The 25,251-nt window shown below is 46.0% G+C and overlaps 1 protein-coding gene across 1 annotated transcript; it reads right to left on the reverse strand.

Annotated features, from left to right (window-relative positions):
- Positions 1-1,731: 1,731 nt before the first annotated feature.
- LOC135877384 (NACHT, LRR and PYD domains-containing protein 3-like) lies at positions 1,732-24,518 on the reverse strand. Its single transcript, XM_065402815.1, is given in 8 exon segments — positions 1,732-1,906; positions 2,253-2,423; positions 9,802-9,891; positions 16,384-18,115; positions 19,478-19,509; positions 20,074-20,103; positions 20,105-20,159; positions 24,239-24,518. Coding segments are annotated over 8 exon segments (2,565 nt in total).
- Between the last annotated feature and the right edge of the window lie 733 nt (positions 24,519-25,251).

Below are 25,251 nucleotides of genomic sequence, written 5' to 3' on the forward strand. Positions count from 1 at the left end.
TGATAACTTTGAAGACATAGCCAAGGACACACATGAATGGAGAGCTACTGTCAATAACAGTTGTAAACAGTTTGAGGAAGACAGACAAGAAAAACTGACTGAAAAAAAGGCCCAAGCATCATGCAAAGTCTTCCATGGGAGCCTGCATGTTTGTGTGTGACATGTTTGCGGTCTTGCTCCTCATGGGTCTGGCTATACAGCCACATGAGAACATGTGCAATGCTGTGACATCATCATCGGATAGGACAGACAGCCATACATAATTTCCTAATAGATTTAGCAACAATTCACTGGTTTGGTGTTAGGAAGGAGATAACATTGCTACTGTGTGCAGTACTCATTGGAGGGGTGGGCGGAAGGGTAACCCAATTGCGCCCTTATATTATTTGGTGAATAGTTTAGAAATCCAGATAAATAGGTTATTTTAATTGTTCTGTAAAGGGTTCACTAGTCAAATATTGACCAAAATTCTACAAATTGGTAGAGAATATTTTAACTAGAGCTGGTTAGAAAATGTTTTCCTCCCTCCCTCCCCTCATCCCCCAAATGTTCACCTGTTAAATTGGGGGAAGAAACCCTGAAAAAAAAATATTTTGGTTTTCAGCTGAAAGTTTTTGAGTTTTCAGTGTTCTGTTTCCTGAAGAAAGATTGAGAATTTGATAAGAAAGCAGATATTGTATGTGAAAATTTCCATTTTGTTCTAAACTCAATTTTCTGTCAAATGATCCTTTGATAAAAAAAATTTCAACCAGCCCTAATTTCAACTAGTTCTGCTGCTGACTTCTACTTGTTAAGCAGGGAACTCGCCCACTGGAGCTGCTGCTGTGTCTCTTGGAATACCTCCTGCCTCCCTCTGCCCCACTGGCATGGGCACCATGGCCTGACTGTTTCCCATGATGCACCACAGTCTCTTCCTGTGACTGAGCTCTGCAGTGCAGGCCCATCATGGGGGACATATGCTGGAAGGGGAATGCAGCTGATAAGTGAGAATGAGGGGGATGAGGACCCAAACTACAATTCCCACGGGGCACTGCGGCAGTTCAGACAGACACAATGATTAATGTCAGCCTGACTTGATATGAAATGTTTCCTAACCAAAAAAAAAAAAAGTTGAAAATAAGTTGAAAGAGCTTTGCAAAAATCAACATTTTCCCATGGAAAATTTCATTTCTGAAGAAACCAAAATTTTCTATCAAAAAAATATCAGTGGGAATTTCCAGACCAGCTCTACTAACCGCTGTACAAACACATGGGGAGACACTATCCCTTTCCTGAAAATCACACACACATGGAGGAGAATTCTCCCTCCTTCTACAGCCCCTGCACACTGCTGCAGCAGCATACAGGGCAGCAACAGCCCCTTAGCTGGTGTGGGGAGGGAAATTCCCCCCATACTAGCATTGTGCCGGACAGTCACAGGCTGTATTGTGCAAGCCCCGGTGTAGGAGGTTGGAGGAGGCAGGTTGCCTAAGTTACATTGTCAGCTGTTTAAGGCCCTGACCAGCCTGGAGTCAGAATGGCTCAAAGGAAGGTTAAAGCCACTTTGGCCCCCTCCCTGTGTTGCACTTGTGTGTGCAGCGCCTCCTGGAGGCACAGAACACACTCCAGCTCTCAGCCCATACAGATCAGCCCAATTCACCTCATTGATCCATGCAGTCCATACATAGCTAGGTGATTGGAAGCCCAGCACACAATGTGACAGATTCTTTTGATACAGAAACCAGAAGTCACTTACTCAAGCTTCTCTAACTTGCAGTTTGGATGTTTCAGTCCTTCACACAGAAGCTTCACTCCTGAATAACTCAGGTTATTACCGCTCAGGTTCAACTCTCTCAGCGACTGGTTTGTGCTGAGCAGAGAGGCGAGATCTCCACAGCAAGCATCAGTCAGATGGCAATCCCAAACCCTGCAAAGATGGAGATGGGCACAGTGAATAGACAGTAGGGTGGCCAGATGTCCTGATTTTATAGGGACAGTCCCAATATTTGAGGCTTGGACCAGTAGAAAATGAATTTTCATGTGGCTATTATGAACGTTTGTGTACAACCATAAGATGTAATGTACAAAACCCACATTTACCTGCCCAAATGTCTGTGCACACAATTTAATGATTGTATATCCAGGTGCTCCTGGAAATGCAGGTGATTTCATAAGTGAAAATAGGACCTCAAAATATTCTCAGTGCAAAATTCAGCACTTTTGCAAAGGCTGGTGTAACAAGGAAAGTAACAAGGAACCCAGCAATGACTTACACTAATTTCTGCAGTTTACAGCTGGGATGTTTCAGTCCTTCACACAGAAGTTTAATTCCTGAATCTCCCAGTTTATTCCCACTCAGCTCCAGCTCAGTCAGGGACTGGTTTGTACTGAGGGCAGCAGAGAGATCCCCACAGCAAGCAGCTGTGAGACTGCACTGCCACAACCTGCAAAGTAACAGAAAGAAGAATAGCCATCTCCTTCCATAAAGGGGTCAGTATTCACTTCACTTAGCGCAGTGACACTTCCTTCTTTCTGGTAACTTGGTAGTTCCAGTGTCTATAAAGCCTGTATGCATATCACCCAATGCATTGTAATTATTAAAATTAATTACATGATGAATTCCTGACTCAGATTTTATTTGTACACAATGCAAGAAGATTTTCAGACTATTTCAGATAGTGTCTGGCTCATCATCCGAGACTGCTATAACACTAAATATATGGCAGAATGTAGGTAAAACACAGAGCAGGGGACATACAATTCTCCTTCAAGGAGTTCAGTCACAAATTTAATTAACGCATTACTTTTAACGAGCGTCATCAGCATGGAAGCATGACCTCTGTAATGGTGGCCAAAACATGAAGGGGCATACGAATGTTTAGCATATCTGGCATGTAAATACCTTGCAATGCCAGCTACAAAAGTACCATACAAATATCTGTTCTCACTTTCAGGTGACATTGTAAATAAAACGTGGGCAGCATTATCTCCTGTAAATGCAAACAAACCTGTTTCTCTGAGCGATTGGCTGAACAAGAAGTAGGACTGAGGAGACTTGTAGGCTCTAAAGTTTTACATTGTTACAATCTACATTTGTAAGTTGCGCTTTCACAATAAAGAGATTGCACTATGGTACTTGTATGAGGTGAACTGAAAAATACAATTTCTTTTGTTTATAATTTTTACAGTGCAAATATTTGTAATACTAATATAAAGTAAGTACTGTACACTTTGTATTCTATGTTGTAATTGAAATCAACATATTTGAAAATGTAGAAAAGCATCCAAAATACTTAATAAATGTCAATTGGCATTTTATTGCTTAACATTTCGATTAACACTGCCATTCATTTTTTTAATTAGGATTGATTTTTTTTAGTTAATCGCGTGAGTTAACAGTGATTAATTGACAGCCCTAGTATCAAGCACGTTTACACCTGTATGACTGCGTCCACCCTTGGGGGATGTGTCTGTCTTGGTAAAGTGGAGAGTGAGCTGGGGACAAGCAGGTAGAGGGAGGAGGCAGGTCACACTGGATTTTAAGGAAGGGTTACAAGGTGCCTGAGTTTGTGGTTATGGGATTACATGAGAACGGAGAAGTCGAGCCGCATGGCTAAGATGGTGGCAGAACTGAAGGACGTCAGCACAGTGGCAGGACTCCCACCACAGATGCTCAGTGAAGGATCCATCAACACCACTTCCTGCCCTGCATGTGCTGACACATCATTCTCCTGCTGAGTTGCAAGACTGGATGGATCTCAGCTCATGGTAATTATTACTGATTAATAAATATTTGCATTGCAGTAACATGTAGTGGCTTCAACCAGGTCTAGGCCCCAGTTTCCCAGGTGCTGTACAAAAATATGACAATCTCTGCCTCAAACAGCTATTTGGCTAAAAGCTAGGACAAAGCAGGTGGGTGCAGGGCCGGTGCAAGGATATTTTGCGCCTTAGGCGATACTTCCACCTTGCACCCTCCCTTCCCCTTTCCCCACCCCAACCTCTAAAAACTAGTAAACTTAGCATTTTAAACAGCCTGTCAGAATGGGTAAGAGCTTTGTAATGTTTCTTTTTTACCTTTAAGGAGTTTCAATTGTTTGCCATTGCCTCTGATGGTGTTCCAGTCAAAGTCTTACTATTGTGCAAAGCTAAACAATCTCTTCCTTAAAGAGCTATTAGGCTAAAAGCTGCGACAAAAGAGGTGGGTGAAACAACACAGAGATTAGTGAAAAAGTCACATACTAACAAAATACGGCACTGGGTTACTTACAGCAGTGTCTGCAGTTTACAGTGTGGATGTTTCAGTCCCTCACACAGATGTTTCAGTCCTGAGTCTCCCAGCGTGTTAGCACTCAGATCCAGCTTTTCCAGGGACCGGTTTGTAAAGAGGATCTTAGGGGAGAGGTGCTCAGGGAAAGCAGATGAGAGTTTGCAGCTGGACAAGCTGAAGGGAAGAAATGGACAGATCTAAGTTACCTCTGCACTGTATGAAACGGTTACTAACCATATAGTGGGTGAACTCTCCATTCAGAGTAGCTAGCCTTCTGCCCTGCCTGAGGCTCACTCCTACCCCACCCTCGCCAGAGCCAGAGTAGCCCTGAGCCCCCCATTGCAGCTTGAGCGCCTCCAAATCCCCCACTGCAGCCTGAGGGCCGCCCGCTGCCCGGGTCCCGAGCCATTGGGCAGCTTGGGCACCAAGCTCTGGACCACTGGCCCAAGCTGAGCCCACACCGGCTTCTGGGGAGAGGCGGAGCGAGGACGGGGCCACAGCCTGGGTGTAGGGAGGCATAGCCTCCCCTGGCCTATTATACCTGTGGTCCATGTTACTAACTGTTCTGTAACGGTTGTTCTTCAAGATGTATCGCACATGCCCTTTCCACTTTAGAAACATCTGCAGGCCCAGGGCACTGTTGTCAGAGATTTTTCCATCAGCAGGGATGGCGTATGTGTCCTCTGCTGGCACACGCTGCCGTGTGATGGTATAAAGGCTGGTGCTGCCCCCCTGACTCTCCTCAGTTCCTTCTAACCAGAAAGACTCAATATAGAGGAGTAGGAGGGTAGGATGTGGAATGGACATGTGCAACACATCTTGCACAACAGTTACAGGACAGGTTAGTAATTTTTCTTCTTCTTCAAAACAAAGTGGAAACCTAAAGTGGAACGCACATGTGCAATCACTCAAAGAACCACCACTTAGTGATGGATTCCAGTTGGAGACTTCCATAATTTCACAGTGTTAAAGGCCAGAAGGGACCACCCGATCATCTAGTCTGACCTCCTGTAGATCACAGGCCACTAAACTGCACCAGGTTAGCCGTATATCAAACCCAAAGGCTTTAGTTAGCCCAAAACATTTTAGTCCTCAGGAAACTAAACTGTTGTGCCCCACAGGCAGAGAACAAGAGAGACTGAGGTGCCACCAACGGCTGAGGCCCCTGCAAAGGCAGGGAAGTGATTTGGTGAGATATACCCAGACGATATCAGCAGGTGATCTGAGCCCCACACTGCAGGAGAAGAGTAAATACCCCCAAAGTCCCTGCCAATCTGACCAGGGGAGAATTCCTTCCCGACCCCAAATCTGGAGATCAGTATATGACTGAGAATGTGAGCCAGACACCCCAGCCAGGCATCTAGAGAGAAGGACCTCTATACCATGTCAGAGCACCAGTCCACTCCATCCAGTGTGACATCTCCAGCTGTGCCTAATCTCTGATGCTACAAAGGAAGGCAGAAAAAAACCCAGACTACACCAAGTCAGTTGTGCATTGAGAAAAAATTCCTTCCTGACCCCTGCAGCATGAGATTTGATTTGATTATAGTCGTTAGCTGAATGCAGAGCTGCAAGTATTATGAGCATGTTGAGGGTGATGCAGGCAATCCTGTTGCCATGGACCAGAAAGGAAGGGGATGAACAGGGGGACCCCACAGATTTGCAGTATCCAAGACCAGAAGGGACCACCACAACCACCCAGCTTGACAGCCTGAACACACAGGCCATGGAATTCCTTCCTGGGACCTGATTAAAGCGTGACTTTTAGAAAACTAACTAGTCTTGTTTTAAAGACTCCAAACAATGGCAGGTCCTTCCCCAGCTTAGCTGCGTCAATGTTTATATTCTCTTGGGCCTTAATCAGTGGCTTATGTGAAGCACGTGATGTACAAAATATAAAGACCAAAGCAGGAAAAGTGGTTTGGTAAATGCTCTCTGTTGTAACCCACCAGATTATTTCTAATTTCCAGTTACAGACATGTCATGTGACAATATTCCCTGTGTCTGCAAAGGGAACTCCTAAAGGCCCTTCTATGGGGGCTCTACTGAAGATTTGGGTGCCTAAAATACAGGGTGTTTTCAAACCAGAATGCTTGTTCTTTGAAAACCTGTTCTCACTATTGGATGTCCAAACTGCCCAAGTCCTCAGGCTTCTGCTGGGTGCCCAGCTCCTGGGATTTTCAGACTTCCCTGCTACATCAGAGGTTTTCAAACTGCGTGGGAGGTGTGACAAGGGTATCGGGGGGGTGCAAGGTCTCTATTGGTGCTGGAAAGAGCTCCATGTTTAAAAAAAAAAGTGCAGGGTGGCAGTGCCATTCAGGTTTGGCCAGGTCACCTCTCAAATTTGAGTGAGTGGCGTTGTGACCTGGTATACAGGGTTACAGGACCAATCACTCAAATTTAGACCGGCTAACCCCTATCATGACAGAGGAGCGGCCGGGCCAGACCTGAGTGGTGCTGTGACCCCATGCACCAGATTGAAGCAGGGAACTGACCCCAGCCCTGCAGGACACAGAAGCTGCTGGTGCCTGGGGAGAATACAGGGCAGGCTCCACTTTCAGCCCCCTGACCCTAGGTCAGGGCCTTGTCGCACTCACCAGGGACACGGGCTCAGAGAGGGGTGCACGTGATGTGAATCTCTGAAGGGTAGCACAGCAACTATAAGTCTGGGAACCTCTGAGCTATGTGATGCCATGTTCTCCCAGCAGGGTACTGCTGTTCTCCCAGCACGGCTGTGCTCCCAGTCGCTAAGGGCCTGTCTGTGCTGAAGGTGGAGGTGTAATGTCCAATTTGGGAAGATGTATGTGGCTAGCTGTGATTGAGCTAGTGTGCTAAAAGTAGCAGTGTAGCCATGGAACAAGAGGTGGGCTGGGCTAGCTGCCCCGAGTACAATCCCATCCAAAGCCCTACGTACTCAGGCAGCTGGCCTGTCCCACTGCCTGCGTGGCCACAGCTACGCTTGCTTTTAGCACATTCTCTAAGGGCAGGTCTTCACTACAGGGGGGGGGTCGATTTAAGATACGCAAATTCAGCTACGTGAATAGCGTAGCTGAATTCGACCTATCGGAGCCGACTTACCCTGCTGTGAGAACGGCGGCAAAATCAACCTCCGCGGCTCCCCGTCGACGGCGCTTACTCCCACCTCCGCTGGTGGAGTAAGAACGTCGATTCGGGGATCGATTGTCGCGTCCCGACGAGACGCGATAATTCGATCCCCGAGAGATCGATTTCTACCCGCCGATTCAGGCGGGTAGTGTAGACCTAGCCTCAGTTAAAGCTAGTGTGGGGATGTCTGCCTGAGCTGGACATTACACCCCCAGCTCCAGTGTAGACACACAAAGTGTCACTGTGTTGCCCCCGCCCCTGCCCAAGGTCCTCCCCTCTCTGCTTCTGTCCCTCTGCCCTGTCTGTCTGTCTCCCACCTTCACCCCTCTGCAGAAGGGATGGTCACCATCTGTTGGTCACAGATAAGCACAGCAAGGGATTGTATTGAGCAAAAGGGTAGTTGTGAGGGAAGAGCAGTAACAGAACAATGAGCCTGAGTCCTGCAAGAACTGATCTGAGAAGGAATCCATGCAACATTTTTAAAGTGCTTCCAATATATAGGGTGAAATTCCGGCACCTCAGAAGTCAATGGGAGTATTACCATCAACTTAAGTGGGGCCAGGAGTTCAGCCAGGATGTAAAGGACAGACACACAGCACACAGGATGTGCTGGATTGGTTAGTGATTTTTTAAAAAAAACACATTATAAACTCCTTTTCTGTAGGGGGGCATGTGATCTGGTCTAGAGGAGCTTTACCCGTCTGGCCAATCCAGGGGTTTACTGCTGAGGCACTCTGACTCCCAGAGATTTCTTTCAATGCAGCCACTTCAAGCCTATCAGAAAGCAGGAGGCTGCTTCCACTTCTAGGGAGTCTAAAATTTAATTCTGGGGGACTGAAAACTATGGATACAACCTCACAGTACAGTTACACTAGGGAGACAGGACAGCTTAATGACACTTCAGGAAACAGAGGCCTGCTAACTAGGGGCCTGATCCTGCAGTCCTGCCTCACACAAATAGTTCTTACTACAAAATAATTAATTACTAAGTAAAGCAGTGTCCCCTTGACTTCCCGGAGACTAATCACATGGAGACGGTTTTACAGGATCAGGCTGTAGCAGCATTCTCACACCAGAATACATAAATGAATAATCTTGATGATTTACAGTTTTTTGCCTAGAAAACAATACACCCTTCCTACAAAATACCTTACCTTCAGAAACATGAAAAATATGGACAAGATTGATTAAGATAATTGTGACTGTAATTTCTCCTTGTCCTTTCTCTCCCTCCCCCTCCCCTTTCGATTCTCCTCCTCATGATCTGTTTGTTATGCCCACTTATAGTGCCTGGTCTTCACCCAGATCGCTGTTTCCTTGAAGCTGGGGAGCATGTTCAGGGGAGTGGGGTGGATGGGGGTCAGATGGCTGAGAAGTACACACAGCTGGACAGGTGCTGAGAGAGGGACAGAACAGACAGAGGTGGGGATGAAATGAGAAGCAAAAACAGAGCAAGTGTGATTAACTTGGGAGGGAGGGATAGCTCAGTGGTTTGAGCATTAGCCTGCTAAACCCAGGGTTGTGAGTTCAATCCTTGAGGGGGCCATTTAGGGATCTGGGGCAAAACTCTGTCTGGGGATTGGTCTAGATGACCTCCTGAGGTCCCTTCCAACCCTGACATTCTACGATCCAATAAAAGACAAAACAGGCATAACACTAGAAAGATGGTTTAAAATAACTGACATGATGCCCTCGAGAGGGAGGGTCAAAGTGCGCTATGAAACTTTACTGTGCAGCAGGAGGCCCCACACAGCCAGTTGGTGCACAGCTCCCCTGCTCACTGCACATTAACTCTCAGCACAGAAAAGCCCTAAGTGAGAACTGTAGCATTATTAGTAGCTGCACAGAGCCATAGTTCAGACAGGCCACCAGGGGGCCATATGTGAGAAGCATAAAAGCTCTCATTTACCCTAGTGACCCATGTCTCTGTGCATTCAACAATCATCCCACTGTTCCCAGGAGACAATTTAAGAAAGAGAACAGAGGCCATTTGTTGATTGGGCAAATCTAGCACTTTCCCAATGGCCACAGAGCAACCCTTTATTCCTCTGTGCAGGGGTAGGCTGGATGTCTGGAGATGCTGTGCAGAGGGTGGGTCTCTCTCTCTCTCTCACCGTTAGTGTTAGGCTGGATTCGGCTCCATGAAGAAACTCCACAGCCACTCCATACCCTGGGTGAGGAGGATTCCACCACCTTGTGCATCAGCCCAGCACCTGGCCTACATACTGACTGGGGGCAGAAAAGAAGGTTTGCCACCTGATTAATTTAGTTTAGTTTTTCATGTAAAATGCAGTTTTATTCTTTAGATGTTTACTATGATTTCCAGTTCAAAGATACATTTCAAATGGAATACAGAGTAATACCAGACAATGGGCAGAAATGCATTGCTGCCAAACTCCTGGCATAGTAGCAGTAACAAAAGGGCTGTAAGAGAGGAGTTTGCTTACAATATTGCCTTCAGTTTACAATTAGGATCCTTCAGTCCTTGCAACAATGAGTATGCAGTTGAAGTTCTCGGATCTTTCATAAGTGGGTTCCTAGAAGAGAGAATGGAAGTTTTAAATATAATTTCCGAAAGACAGATTTCCCATCTCCTTTCCTGAAGATGGTGGGGTAAGGTTTATTCCACAGCAGACATTTATTATCCTCTTTAAAAAGAAAACAAAGAGAAGCATCTGAAGACATCGCAGTTTATTGTTCTGATGTCATGTTAGCTATTCATTCCTAACAGCCATGTAACCCACACTACCCCTGTGCAGCATTTGTCCCAATGTAGTGGTTGGGCCATGTAAAAGAGGGTTATGGGTGAGCTGCTGCTTTCAGTGAAAATCCTGTTTCACCTTTTCAGTTTAGCATGGGAGAAGGAATATGTCCCAGAAAAACAGAAAAGAGGGTTCTTAATCAAACTCCCTTAAAAAGAAGATTTAGAATCATAGAATCATAGAATATCAGGGTTGGAAGGGACCTCAGGAGGTCATCTAGTCCAACCCCCTGCTCAAAGCAGGACCAATTCCCAACTAAATCATCCCAGCCAGGGCTTTGTCAAGCCGGGCCTTAAAAACCTCCAAGGAAGGAGATTCCACCACCTCCCTAGGTAAAGCATTCCAGTGCTTCACCACCCTCCTCGTGAAATAGTGTTTCCTAATATCCAACCTAGACCTCCCCCACTGCAACTTGAGACCATTGCTCCTTGTTCTGTCATCTGCCACCACTGAGAACAGCCGAGCTCCATCCTCTTTGGAACCCCACCTCAGGTAGTTGAAAGCAGCTATCAAATCCCTCCTCATTCTTCTCTTCTGGAGACTAAACAATCCCAGTTCCCTCAGCCTCTCCTCATAAGTCATGTGCTCCAGACCCCTAATCATTTTTGTTGCCCTCCGCTGGACTCTTTCCAATATTTCCACATCCTTCTTGTAGTGTGGGGCCCAAAACTGGACACAGTACTCCAGATGAGGCCTCACCAATGTCGCATAAAGGGGAACGATCACATCCCTCGATCTGCTGGCAATGCCCCTACTTATACAGCCCAAAATGCTATTAGCCTTCTTGGCAACAAGAGCACACTGTTGACTCATATCCAGCTTCTCGTCCACTGTGACCCCTAGGTCCTTTTCTGCAGAACTGCTACCTAGCCATTCGGTCCCTAGTCTGTAGCAGTGCATAGGATTCTTCCGTCCTAAGTGCAGGACTCTGCACTTGTCCTTGTTGAACTTCATCAGGTTTCTTTTGGCCCAATCCTCCAATTTGTCTAGGTCCCTCTGTATCTGATCCCTACCCTCCAGCGTATCTACCACGCCTCCCAGTTTAGTGTCATCTGCAAACTTGCTGAGAGTGCAGTCCACACCATCCTCCAGATCATTAATAAAGATATTAAACAAAATCGGCCCCAGGACCGACCCTTGGGGCACTCCGCTTGAAACCGGCTGCCAACTAGACATGGAGCCATTGATTACTACCCGTTGAGCCCGACGATCTAGCCAGCTTTCTATCCACCTTACAGTCCATTCATCCAGCCCATACTTCTTTAACTTGACAGCAAGAATACTGTGGGAGACCGTATCAAAAGCTCTGCTAAAGCCAAGGAATAACACATCCACTGCTTTCCCCTCATCCACAGAGCCAGTTATCTCTCATAGAAGGCAATTAGGTTAGTCAGGCATGACTTCCCCTTGGTGAATCCATGCTGACTGTTCCTGATCACTTTCCTCTCCTCTAAGTGTTTCATAATTGATTCCTTGAGGACCTGCTCCATGATTTTTCCAGGGACTGAGGTGAGGCTGACTGGCCTGTAGTTCCCCGGATCCTCCTTCTTCCCTTTTTTAAAGATGGGCACTACATTAGCCTTTTTCCAGTCATCCAGGACCTCTCCCGATCACCATGAGTTTTCAAAGATGATGGCCAATGGCTCCGCAATCACATCCGCCAACTCCTTTAGCACCCTCGGATGCAGCGCATCCGGCCCCATGAATTTGTGCTCATCCAGTTTTTCTAAATAGTCCCGAACCACTTCTTTCTCCACGGAGGGCTGGTCACTTCCTCCCCATACTGTGCTGCCCAGTCCAGCAGTTTGGGAGCTGACCTTGTTTGTGAAGACAGAGGCAAAAAAAGCATTGAGTACATTAGCTTTTTCCACATCCTCTGTCACTAGGTTGCCTCCCTCATTCAGTAAGGGGCCCACACTTTCCTTGACTTTCTTCTTGTTGCTAACATACCTGAAGAAACCCTTCTTGTTACTCTTAACATCTCTTGCTAGCTGCAACTCCAAGTGCGATTTGGCCTTCCTGATTTCACTCTTGCATGCCTGAGCAATATTTTTATACTCCTCCCTGGTCATTTGTCCAATCTTCCACTGTGACTGTGTAAGCAGAGTCAGGATGAGCTCTACTTTGATGGGGACAGGTATTCAAGAGCCAAAGGGAACGGACACAGCCCAATTTGCTGGGGTGGGTTTTGCTCATGGTTTGTGTTTGTGGTGTTTTTTCCAATTTTATGCTGATGTCGTTTACCTCATGTTATTAAACATTTTCTGCTACACTCAGACTCCGTGCTTGCGAGAGGGGAAGTATTGCCTCTTAGAGGTACCCAGGGGGGTGGTATGTAATTGTCCCAGGTCACTGGGTGGGGGCTCGAGCCGGTTTTGCATTGCGTTATTGAAACGGAACCCCTAGATACAGAACCCGGCCCTTGTTGCTGCCAACTTAGATGGGCAGAAGGGTTACAACTGTAACAACAGGCACAAGATTACACTGCTTTCAGTCCCAGGGAAAGTTTTCTGTGCTGTCATCTTAAAATCAGAATTAACTAAAAGTGTGAATTTGAAGTGGATAAATTAAGCCACATTAAATCCCTGTGTGGACACTGTTATACAGAATTAAAATGGCCTTTGGAAGTGAATTAAACTAAATCTAACTAAGGCCACTTTAATTCTGCATAACAGCATCCACACAGGGATTTAATATAGTTTAAATAATCCACTTCAATTTTATGCCTTTAGTTATAGGCCGTAGAACAAAGTAATAAATGGCAGCTGCCAGTAGTCTTGAATTTTGTAGGTTTCAAAAAGGCATTTGGCAGTGTAGATAGGGAATCATGGAGGCAGAGAAAATCATTCAAACTATTATAAGTTTATGTCAGAATGCTCTGTGTGCAATAAGGATAAACCAAGAGTCAGCAGACTGGTTTAATGTTAATGCTGGTGTCAGGCAAGCTTGTATCTTGTGTCTCATCTTGTTTGGAAAAACAACAAGGAATCTGGTGGCACCTTAAAGACTAACAGATTTATTTGGGCATAAGCTTTCGTGGGTAAAAACCTCACTTACACGGCTGCTCCCTGATACTTGACATCTTGTTTGGAGTTGCTATTGACTTTGACCGACTGTCAGTATGGAAACGGGCCTTGTGTGGATACATGGGGAGCTTGGAGACCTAGACTTTGCAGATGACATTTTTCTTACAAATAAATGAGTTGAAGATATGCAGTGAAAGAGGTTTTGCAAATTCTACCAAGCAAGAATTCTTATTATGAATCAATTAAAGACAGAAGTTTCCAAAATTAATTTATGTACCAATAATTTTATCAATTTGAGAGATGAAGCCTTGAAAAACTGAATAAATTAACTTATCTGGGTAGCCTCATTCATGATATTGGTGATTATGTTTCATGTAAAGCCCAGAATAGGTGAAACGAGTGCTGTATTTCAAACACTAACTACAATATGGAAGTCAATGTGATTAGCAAAATTATCAAAACTGGAATCCATCAATATGGAAGTCCATTCAATGCAAATTAAACAGAGTTCATTGCTGGTGTCTGCATAGACTATTCAAAGTAAAAGAGGTGGACAGAATAAGTAGTGAACAGGTCCTAGAATGGGCACAACACAACAATACAATATGGAAGAAGAGATGGACATACTTGGGACATCTTTTAAGCATGTTCATAAGAGGCTACCCAGACAGGCCTCTTTGTCTACTCCAGGGCAAGAGACAAAGAGACTGACCTAGAGGCACATTCTGTAGTTCAATAAAGGCTGAAGTGGCATTATTACAGCTGAATATAAAAGACCTGGAAAACAAGCCCAGCATAGGGAGGATTGACATTGTTTGAAGTCTGCCTTCTGCCCCGACAGTGTGGGAAGAATGATACTTTCAGGCTAATGGACCTGATCCTTTAATTTGGAGTCAAGGGGACTCATCTCTAGTGGCACAGAGATTTTACAATCCCTTTCCACACACACAGCTGTTACCAGTAGCACTGGATGAAAAAAAGGGTAGACCTTTCCATGAAAAATTTCATTTCACAAGACAATTTTTTGTTTCAAATCAGGATAAAACATCAAAACCACAGGCACTCCGCCTGTCTATCTCCCAGAGGTAGGTGAGAGGTGGGGATGCACTGTGGGTCCTCTGCCTTCCTCTCCCCCAGAGCTAGGGGGTGGCAGAACAATCCTGTACACTGCCAAGGCAGCCCTCTGCGAAACTTTTGTCAGTTTCACTAACAGAAAATGAAACTGATAAGAGCCTTCCAGGCAGGCAGCCACTTTCTATTTCCTCAAAATAAAATCTCTCTCTTTTTTTTTTTTTTTTTTTGTGGCAAAATTAAAATCCTCATGGAAAATTTCAGTTTTACAAACAGACCATTTTTCATCAGAGGGAAAAAAAAATTTTCTTCCAGATCTAGTTACCAGGACCCAGTGGGTGAGAGACAGTTTCCCTTATACTACATTGATCCCTGTGTGCAGTTTTGGCCTCTTGGGTCCATTAGCAGCTGGGGTAAATTAGTGCGCTATTTGGTGGATCTTTGGATCCTCAGATCTGAGAGCAGCACTGGAAAGACCCTAGAGCTTTGCTTTGTAGTGACAGCAGCCTGTGAATTGCTCATTGCTGCCAGCACCTGCCCCTAACTCAGGAGCTGGATCTATACAGATGGAGACTATCCCAAATAATGCCCCTTTCACATTGTCCCATAACTGAGCTGAGGGAAGGGGATTGGGTAGGAAACATGAGGCAGTTGGGTGCTGCACACATTACTACCCATAAGAGAAAAAACTAAGGATACTGCCCAGCAGAGCCCATACACAGAGCGATCTCTCGCCTCTCCAGGAGGGCGAATGCAGTGGCACTGCCTCCATCAGCAGCAAGGTGGTGCTGTATTGTAAGATGTTGACTAATGGCTGGGGAACACCTGTGACATGGCCAGTAACTGGGCAGTGCAGGAAACAGCATGGCTTGGATTGTAGCTTTCGGAGGGCAGCTAGCTGAGTGACAGCACAGATTCCAGGAGCAGCAGGAGCTGAGCTACAATCAGCTTCCATTTGAGGGTCTTCTGAATTCTTTCTTGCTAATCCTGCTGTGAGGGACTGGGACGTAGGTGGTCTGGCCTAGCAGTCACAGCTGGGCTGAGATCTGCTCACTAGGGATGGTAGTTGCCAGGCAGGAATTGGAGGAATTGCAAGAACCAGGTTCCATAGGCTAAGGTCAGGGTCAGAGTCAGGCTGGAGTCAGAGACCAAGAGATCAAGCAAAGTCTGGCATTTTGGCTCCCCAGACAACTTCTTGGGGCAACCCCTGGGGTTAAATAGGGCGCTTGGCCAACCAGAGGGCCACAGGGTACCTCACTCTGAGTCTCTTGGACAGTACTTCCTGCAGCACCTATTCTCCATAGAGCTCCCTGGCTGTGCCTCTGCATGGCCTCTGGTGGCACTGTGGGAATATCAGCTGTCCCAGGCTCTACAGACCCAGGTTCTTGTCTTTATACCTTTTCCTTTTGCTGTTCAGCTGCTCAAGGGGCTGGGCAGGTCTAACTCATTTGCTACTGTGACTAGGCCGAAGGAAAAGACAGGTCACTTATATAGAGCTCTCTGGATCTCTAGGTAAACTGGTCCATACAAACAACATGCCCTTTGATAGGGTCAGATGCAAGGAGCAAAGGATATGGGCCATACCTATAATATGGGACTATATTTTGAAAAGCAGCGACTCTGAAAAGGACTTGGAGTTATGATGGAGAACCAACTGACCATGATCTCCCAGTGCAATCTGTGGCTGAAAGGGCTAATGGGATCATTAGATGTATAAACAGGAGTATATTGAGTAGGAACAGGAAGGCTACATTTCTCCTCTATACAGCACTGGTGAAACTAAAATGTTTGTTGCAGTTCTGCTGTCCAGCTTAATCAATGCAGACAGGCACTTAGCTATGCAGCCACTCCCAGCCCATACTAGCTAACTTCCTCATTCTTCTATTTGATCCAAGCAAGTTTCCTAGGAAGCAAATGTGCTCGAGCTCTTTCTCGGTCCTTCTGATTAACCCTTGCTTCCCTATTCCTGCCTACCCTACAATCATGAGGTATTCTGACCCAGCTACCTTGACCCAACCAGGCCCAGAGGGATAGCGTAACCTCATCTCACTGGGAAAGACCAAGACAAATATAGCTTGTAAACCTCTGAAAAGGGGGATTATAATGGTGACATGACGAGATGCCATTCTAAGGATTTATGGATTTCTATTAAATAAACGGTGATACTTACAGAGGAAATAACCATTTCCGTAGCTTTGCTATCCATCCTTCTTCTCGTTCTCCAATCCCAAGCGTACAATTACACAGGTAAAGTGACTGCTTACTAGAACAGTTCTTTACACAGAATGAAAGAGCAATTTCATCCATTGTTGTAAGCCTGATGTGTTCCAGTCTAATTTCTTGGAAATTATCCATTGCGCTTTTCGCAAACTCTTCTTCCTGATTCTCATACAAACAGTGAAACAACTCAAGCTGGTCACACAGTTCCTCATAGGTCTTATAGGGCAGAGAGGAGATGTTTTTAGCTTCTGCTTCAAACCACTTCAATAAATCCTGCTTTATTTTAGGGGTTGTTTTAAAATTTAACATTTTCTCTATGTCATTTAGTCTCTCTTTATTTAAGAGACCAAACAAGAAACGTGCCGTTAACATCAAATAATTATTTTTAGATGTTCCGTAAGTTTTTAGCAAGAGGTTCACATCTTTCTTAGAAGTCAATGATTTTTTCATTGTCTCTTCATCTTCCTCTAGCACATAGAAAAGAGCTGCAAAAAACTCTTGGAAACTCAAATGAATGAAGCTGTAGACACTTTCACTTTCAGTATCTTTTTGAAAAATACTTTTATTCAGAAAGAGAGAGTGAATGTTACACAAGGATAAATTGTGTTTCTTCAGGTCACCTTCTTCAAACAGTATTTTCCGTTCTAAAATTCCATCTGCAGCCAATGAGCAAAGCTTCCACAGGGTAGTTTTAGACTGTTGTATTGAGTCAGTGAAATCATCACTTAGCAGAGTGGACAGAAAGAGCAAATATACTGAGGTTGTTGTTTTTGAAGTTTGTGCAAGATCTTCCCCTCTTTTCATTTGTTGCTTCATAACCGTGCAGATGATCCAACACACAATGGGGACAAAGCACATGGTGAAGAGCATTTCATTTTCTTTCACAAAATTATAGGCTTGTGTTGCTTTCTTTTCATCACAAAAGAATTTATGAAAATATTCTTTCCTCTCATCTCCAGAAAAACCCATTATCTCTGCATAATATGGTGACTTCAAATTGTGCTGTAGTTTCTCCAGAGCAGTTGGTCTTGTAGTGATCAGTAAGAAGGATTTTTGAAGAACTTTCTTTCTCAGTAAACTGCACAGGATGGTTTTCACTGGCTTCGTCTCAAATGGGTCAGTGCACAGACTAACTTCATCAATATCTAGCAAGGAATTCAATTCATCGAAACCATCTATTATGAACAGGAGTTTTTCTGGCTTCTCAAAGATTTCTTTAATTGGTCCTTTTCCATTAGGACAACTGTTTAAAACCAAATCAGCAACACTTTTCTGTGCAGTAACACGATTTATTTCTCTGCAATTTATATAAAAAACATAATCAAACTTTTTCTGATAAAGTTTTCCAGCTGCCCAGTCCAACATGATCTTTCTTGCTGTCATTGTTTTCCCAATTCCAGCAGCTCCCTGCAGCACAACAGTTCTTGGGCCTTTCCGATTTCTATCAGGGTCAAATAAAACACTAATCTTAGTGAGACTGGGTTGTTGAGCCATCAACTCTGCGTGTCTCCTTCCTCTGGTGATTATTTCATGTTCTTTCTCCTCCCGCTGCCGATGTTCCTTTACAATAAGCAGTTCTGTGTATCTTTTGTCTAGACTCACACATTCACCTATGCGAGCATTCCTGTCTTCTATTATTTGGTATTCTTCTTGTATATGTTCTCTGTACTTCTTCTGGTAATCTAATTCAATGACAATGGTATGAAGCATTAGACATACTGAGTACAGTTGATCAAACAAAGGTCATGTGAACTGCCATTCATTGGTTATATCCTGAAGTTGGACAGGACAGAATATTGGTGGCATTCTACTCTTTCCGTTCTCCCCCTCCCTTTCACCCAGCATTCCCACCATCATGTGACTTGACATTTTGCTAGAATTTTACATGTTAAAAAGTCTCTTGTCTTTTACAGTTTAATTATTTTGTCCTTGATCCTCTATCATCTTGGTTCTGATTCAGCAATGCCCTTAAGCACAGATTTAAGTTCCATTACAATAAATGAGATTTGAGCATGTGCTTAAAGTTAAGAATTTGCTTAAGTACTTTTCTTAATAAGGATTATTTGGCTCATTCCTTTTTTTGTTCCTTCTGATCTTTTGTATTAGTTTCTGTGTTATTTCTCTATTCCCCCCCACCCCCAGTACCCTTTGTCTTCTTTTGTTATTTTTAAATACTTCTCTTCTTGCCTCATGGTTGTGTTTTCCCTCCTCTTTTAATCCCTTTCTGTTTTTTCTCACCTCTAGATTCACCCTCCACCCCCATTCCTTGCTACTGCCACTCCAATCACTGGAAGATAGGATTGGACACTGCTATTTAGTTTGCGCCCATCTCTAATCCTGAGTAGTGCAGTATGGGAAGTGGAAGTGTCTCCTCTATGGGCCAACATCCCTAGCTTGACTACATCTTCCATGATGCACCACAATTTTCTCTCTTGCTGAGCCACATGGTGCATCATGGGAGACGTAGTCCAGAAAAGGAGTCTGGTCCATATAGAAGAAAGGGGTCATGAGGCACCTGAACTATGACTCCCATACAGCACTCCAGCAGCAGTTCAGAATGCTATATTTAGAGTGTTAAAACATCCTTTAAAATGGACCAAGGGCACCACTAAACCAGTCTACAGGCTGTGTGCATAGGGCCAAACCATCTGAGCACATTTTAAAAACAAAAAAAACCATGTTCTAGCCTGAGTAGGAGCACACAGACCAACCAAAATGCATTAAATGATTCAGCAGTATTCACATGCGAATCATTTCTACAAATGGTCATCAGACATAATTCCTAATACAGTGTAAGTTGATCCATTAGTGAACAACAAATGGGTTCTTCCTAGGAAGCAGCCATGCATGTGTCAAAGTGGAATTCTTCCCACTATAATATTTTGGCCATAACCCTTTAGTTTATTTGTTCTTTCTTCATAGGTCAATAGTGCAGTCCTTTAATTACATTTACTGTTGGTCTCTGAGTTCTCCTCATTTGGGATGCATCTTTCTGGCATAAGTGGACTAAGAAGTGAATGGCAATATTCTAAGTTCAGTTTTACCAGAGCCTTTCAGAGAAGGATGATCTTCTCCCCAGGGCCGGCTCCAGGCACCAGCCCACCAAGCATGTGCTTGGGGCGGCGCCTGGAGGGGGGTGGCGCGGATGGGCCCTGGCCGGACTGGCCGCCCTCCCCCCAGTGCTCCGGCGGGTCGGGGAGAGCGGGGCCCCAGCCGGGCTCGCTGCCCTCTCCCCGGCGCTCCAGCCGGTCGGGGAGAGCGGGGCCCCGGCCAGGCTCGCCACCCTCCCCCTGGCGCTCCGGCCGGTCGGGGAGAGCGGGGGCCCCGGCCGGGCTCGCTGCCCTCCCCCCGGCGCTCCGGCCGGTCGGGGAGAGCGGGGCCCCGGCCGGGCTCGCCGCCCTCCCCCCGGCGCTCTGGCCGGTCGGGGAGAGCGGGGCCCCGGCCGGGCTCGCCGCCCTCCCCCCGGCGCTCTGGCCACCGGGGAGAGCGGAGAGCCCCAGCCGGGCTCTCCGCCCTCCTCCTGGCGCTCCCGCCGGTCGGGGATTGCGGGCCCACGGCCAGGCTCGGTGCCCTCCCCTGCCGCGCTGGGGGGGGGGGGGCGGCGGGTGGCTTTTTTGCCTAGGGTGGCCCTGCTTCTCCCTGCTCCTTGGCGTGGTGTATCTCTGTACATGTTCCCTCTTGTTTCTTCTTCAAATTTTGCTGTTTTCTCCTTTTCCTTTGAAAAAACTAACAGGGGGGATTAATTGCAATAATACTATAGCGTTTAAGGCCAGAAGGGAACCACCAGATCATGTAGTCTGACCTCCTGTTCATCACAGGTAACCAACACCCCCCAGCACTTGCACATGAAACCCAACAACCAAAATGAGAACAGAGTATTACAGCCCACAGGAGACAAGACTATTATGTGCCACAGGCAGAGAATAGGAGGGACCGAGATGAACCAGTGTCTGAGGCCCCAGCAGTGGCAGGGAAATGATTAAGTGAGATCTACCCAGATAATCCTGGCTAGCGACCCGCACCCACACACAGCACACGGAGGTGGAAAAAACCCCAAAGCCACGGCCAATCTGCCCTGCTGTTTTACATGCACAAGTTAGAAAATCCTACCCAGGGTTTTATCATGGAATTGCCACCTCACCCATAGCTACAGTGCCACTGACGCTATTGCTAGAACAGAGCTAGATTGGACCTGGCGTTTATGCAGGTGTGGAGGGAGAAGGCAGAATTGCACACCCTTGTAATTCCCACACAAGAACCAGGGATAATTGCAGTACCTGATCTCAGGGGAGCACGGGAACTGTATCCTTGGGGAAACCCTGCACCCCAAAGGGGCAGTGAGAAGCAGAAAGGAGATAGAGCCCTGACCCTGTTCCCCTCCACATCAGACTGCTGAGCAGGAGCAGCACACATGGGAGAATATTAGAGCTGGTTAGAATTTCTCCCTCCCCTGGGAAATTGTTGAGTTTTTGGTAGAAAAAACAAAACCAAAAAAACCCTTGAAAGCCAAAAAGTTTCGGCTGAAAACCAAAATTTTGATTAAAAAAAATGCTGCGGCAATGTGTTATGGGAATTGTGGTTTGTTCCCCCATGCTCCCATTCTCTTCTAGGGGCCAAGATCCCTAGCTTGACTTCATCTTCCATGATGCACCACCGTTTTCTCTCTTGCAGAGCCACCATGGAGCATCATCAGAGATGCAGTCCAGAGAGGGAGCCCTGCCCACACAGAAGAAAGGGGTCATGAGACACCTGAACTATGACTCCCATACAGCACTCCAGCAGCATTTCACAACCAATTTTTTTCAGTTTTCATATGAAAAGTTTTTTTTCCCATAGAAAGCAGATAATTTTCACCAAAAAAAGAAAAAACCCTGTTTGACAAAAACCCAATTTTCTATTGACAATTTGCTGTACTCTGTTGGTCACACTTCTCATGCATGCCAGGGAGCTCATGAAGATTGTGGTTGCTGGGAATAAAGGACTGAATGTCTCTCTGATCATTGCTGGCCAGGAGCAAGGCTGACAAAAGTTTTCTGAGCCTAAAAGCATTTGTACCAGTCTCTCCAAAGCATTTCTTTGATCCAAGAATTCACAAAACATTGGATATTGAAATGCCGGTGTCACCTAATTTATCTATTACGTTTTTTCAATATTTTTGTTGTTACAATGATGTAAAAGGTCAAAGCTTCACAAATGTAAGCAGTAGTTAATATTTGTCCCTTAGCAGTTTCCCTCTTCCAGCAAAATCAGAGTTCCCTGCTGCTGCTGTCACCGCAAAGAATTCCTGTATCTCCATTCAAGCGGTGTCATGCTGGCCCAAGGAGGCCCAATGATGATGATGTTGCAAAAATCTCTTTGAGACATGCCCTGTGCCCTCCCACCCTGTCCTGCTTCCCCATTCCCTGGCAGCACAGCTCCAATGGAGTCATATTGTCCCAGGGTTCCCCCTGCATGGACAGGGCTAGATTGGACCTGGCATTTATGCAGGTATGGAGGGAGAAGGCAGGGTCCTAATTGCTCTAATAAACAGCCCATACAGCCCCAGGTCAGTTAGTGACGTGTCCAATTGGACTTGGTGGGGAAAACACATTCCCTTCCACATCCCACCCTGGCCTTGCTCTGGCCTTACTCCTACTCCTCAGCTTTCTGCCCTAGCTCATCTCCCCCTCTCTATGGATCCCATGCCCAGCACAAATGCAGCAGCATGCACAGAGCTGACCTCTGGGCTATGGGAAGGGTTAGCCTGTAGGTACATCTCAAACAGATCCATGTAATTCTGTTGTTAAAGCACACTGGGTGTATTAAGGTCCCTTCAGCCTCCTGCTACAGAAATGCTGATAGCTGCTTCATCCTTTCATCCCTCGTGATGGGTTTGAGGTTTAAAGGCTGTCCTCATGGGGAAAAGTTTTAGAAACTACCACTAACAGGAACAAAAAGACACGAGATCTCCCTTTAGGGGCAGGTGCTTTGCTGTGCATCATATCTGCAGCCATAGCAGTTTCTGGCTGTTCTCCTCTCCCTCCCCCGAGATTGCAGCTCCCTGATTCTGAGGCTGGGGCTAGTTCTCAAATGGTCTGAGCTTGAGGGTTTTTCTAAATTACACCAGCCAGCTGTGATCCCGAGGGGCCAGTAGAGCTGCAGGAATTGTGCTCGTTCCACACCTGCTGTGCTAGGGACTGCACGAGATGGTGACACAGGAGCAGCCTCTGTGCTAGCTGGGGATTCCCCTTCCACTTTCTGCTACACTTCTTGTGCCATCGCACCAGGCAAAGGAGTAGAACACAGAGGAGTCTGGTCCTGTACTGCCAGTGCCACAAATCACTTGCTCTCACCCCCATTTCTCATTCTCAGTTTCTCCACTAAGATCCAATCTAAAAACAGTATCCATATAGCAACTTGTATGTTTCCGGAGCATCTAATTTCACATGCACACTAGGAAAATCCTGCGGGCCTGCTTTGAATCACTCTGGCTCCCACTGGCTTTCCCTTGTGTCTTGGAACCTACTCGGTACTATTAACCGACTGCAGCTGTTCCTGCTTCTGCTGTATCTTTGTAGGGGGGTTGGTGGGAGGGGGAATATTGAAGAAGAGCTTCCCAGGAGTCATGGCAACTTTAGATTCTTTACCCGTCTTTGTTTCCTCCATGACCTTAGCAGCAGACTGTCTCAGGTCGATCTGATTGAGGATTTCTGGGGTTACATCCATCACATGTTCCTCACAGCATTCTAACAGGTTTGAGGCACATCTAACACATTGGCTTTCTCTAGCTCACCACGGGGGATGTTATGTTTTCCATCATCATCAGATTGTGAGATTAAAAGACTTAAATACAAACTGAGAGATTGCCCAGTCACTTCACAAGGACGTGCCTTCTTAACAGAGCTCACAGTCAACAACAAATAAATGCTTCCTGCATTGTGCTCTGGGGGATACTAAACTCATACCCTGGGGGACTGTCCAGGGCAGTGAATGCCAAAGGATTCTAGGAAGAGCCCCACTGCCAGCCCTGGAGCGTTCCATCCCAGGGACCCCGGGCAGAACCAACCCAGCTGAGCTCCACTGTCACTGTGGGTGAGAGGAAGAGGAGAGCACATGGGGTCTAACTAAAGAGTGGATCCCCATAGGCACTGGCTCTTACACTCATGTGGGACACTGAAAAGCAGCCAAGGGACTTTGGAACTGCAGCTCTCCAGGTTTGCTGGTCCTTGGCTGTTTGTATTGCACTGGATTTGTTTTGCTTGTTTTCAGTGAAAAATAACCTCGAAGATAAAGTTCCTGCTTGGAATTCCAGAAGGGTCTCCTGGGGCCAGTCAGCTGTTTGGTGAGAATCTACTGGGCCAGACTCTCTGCTGTGATCAGTTTCCAATTACTCATCCTTGATTCTATGTCCCAGGTGCAGCACAGGTTACAGCAGCCTGGGAGCTGTTCTAACTTGCCAGCTCCCAATGGTCCCCAAAGAACAGTCCCCCAGCTGGGGATGCATTCTAGTTACTCCTCCTCCCCACCTCTCTGTCCATGACAATCCCTCTGCACCGCTTTGTTGGCTCTACACCCACTGGGGATGCCCCCCAACTGGGGATTTCCTCAGATGGAGAGTTACAGGCTGACTCTGCTCCCCTTGTGCCAGCTGAGTGGTGAAAAGGGGGGGTGCAGGTCAGAAAATCTGCTGTGGGCATCTCTGCTTTGAGTCCCCCTCATTTCCAGCTGGGATTCAGAATTTGTCATTCCTGCCATCAGCCTGTTTCTCCTTCTGATGCTGCCCTGGGGGAGACTCCCAGGTTTTAGAGTAACTTTAGGTTTCTTACCTTTCTCTCTTTCCTTTCTGAGTTTAGCAGCAGCCTCTCTGAGGCTGATCTGAGTGAAAACGTCTATGGTTACATCCACTGCAGCCTCTGCACCATAGAATTCCATCAGGAGGTTCTTAGTGTCTATCACGTCGACATTCTCCAGCTGACCCCGGGGGATGTTACCTTTCCCGTTGAAGTCAGAGTGTGATAGTTTGTCTTTAAATCTTTTGAAGTCTTTCCGAGGAAGGTTGTCAAGGGCATGTACAAGCAGGTCACTGATTCTGCTTTGGTTTTCCATCACCAGTATCAGGGGAAAAACTAAAATACAGTGTAAAGTCTCATTATTAATAGTTAATATGGAATAACAACTCTTATTCCTATCTGGAGGGAAGAAGGGTAGCCTAGTGGTGAGAGCAGGTCACTGGGACTTATAACTCCTCAGTGCTTTTCCTCACCCCTGTTTGTAAAGCCAGTTGACGTTTTAGGATGAAAGGTGCTAGAATAGTATTTATCATCTGAATGGATTTCCAAACACTGGGGTGGGGATACCTAATTCAGAAAATATCCTAGCAGAGTCTTGAATCTGTGCATCAGAGTCCTGAAGTAAATATGTCCTGAGAACCAGTGCTAGCTTGGAAAGCCTCCGGGGTATTTTGAACGTTTATGACATACTGATCAGCCCCCATAAATCGAATGGATAAACTATAATGACATCAGATTGAAATTAGCCCATCCTAAGGCAAAATGCACAAAATGCAGAGAGTGGTGAATTTACCATTAGCCAGAAAGCTACAAATTAGATCAGAAGCCTGCATCCCAAGAAAGGGGAAAAAATTCAGAGGCAGGAGTTGTAGACCAAGCTGGATGAGCAAGCATCTCAGAGAGGTGATTAAGAAAAAGCAGAAGGCCTACAAGGAGTGGAAAATGGGAGGGATTAGCAAGGAAAGCTACCTTATTGAGATCAGAACATGTAGGGATAAAGTGAGAAAGGCCAAAAGCCATGTAGAGTTGGACCTTGCAAGGGGAATTAA

This window comes from Emys orbicularis, chromosome 4 (genome assembly GCF_028017835.1).
Source record: "Emys orbicularis isolate rEmyOrb1 chromosome 4, rEmyOrb1.hap1, whole genome shotgun sequence".
In the NCBI taxonomy this organism is placed as follows: Eukaryota; Metazoa; Chordata; order Testudines; family Emydidae; genus Emys; species Emys orbicularis.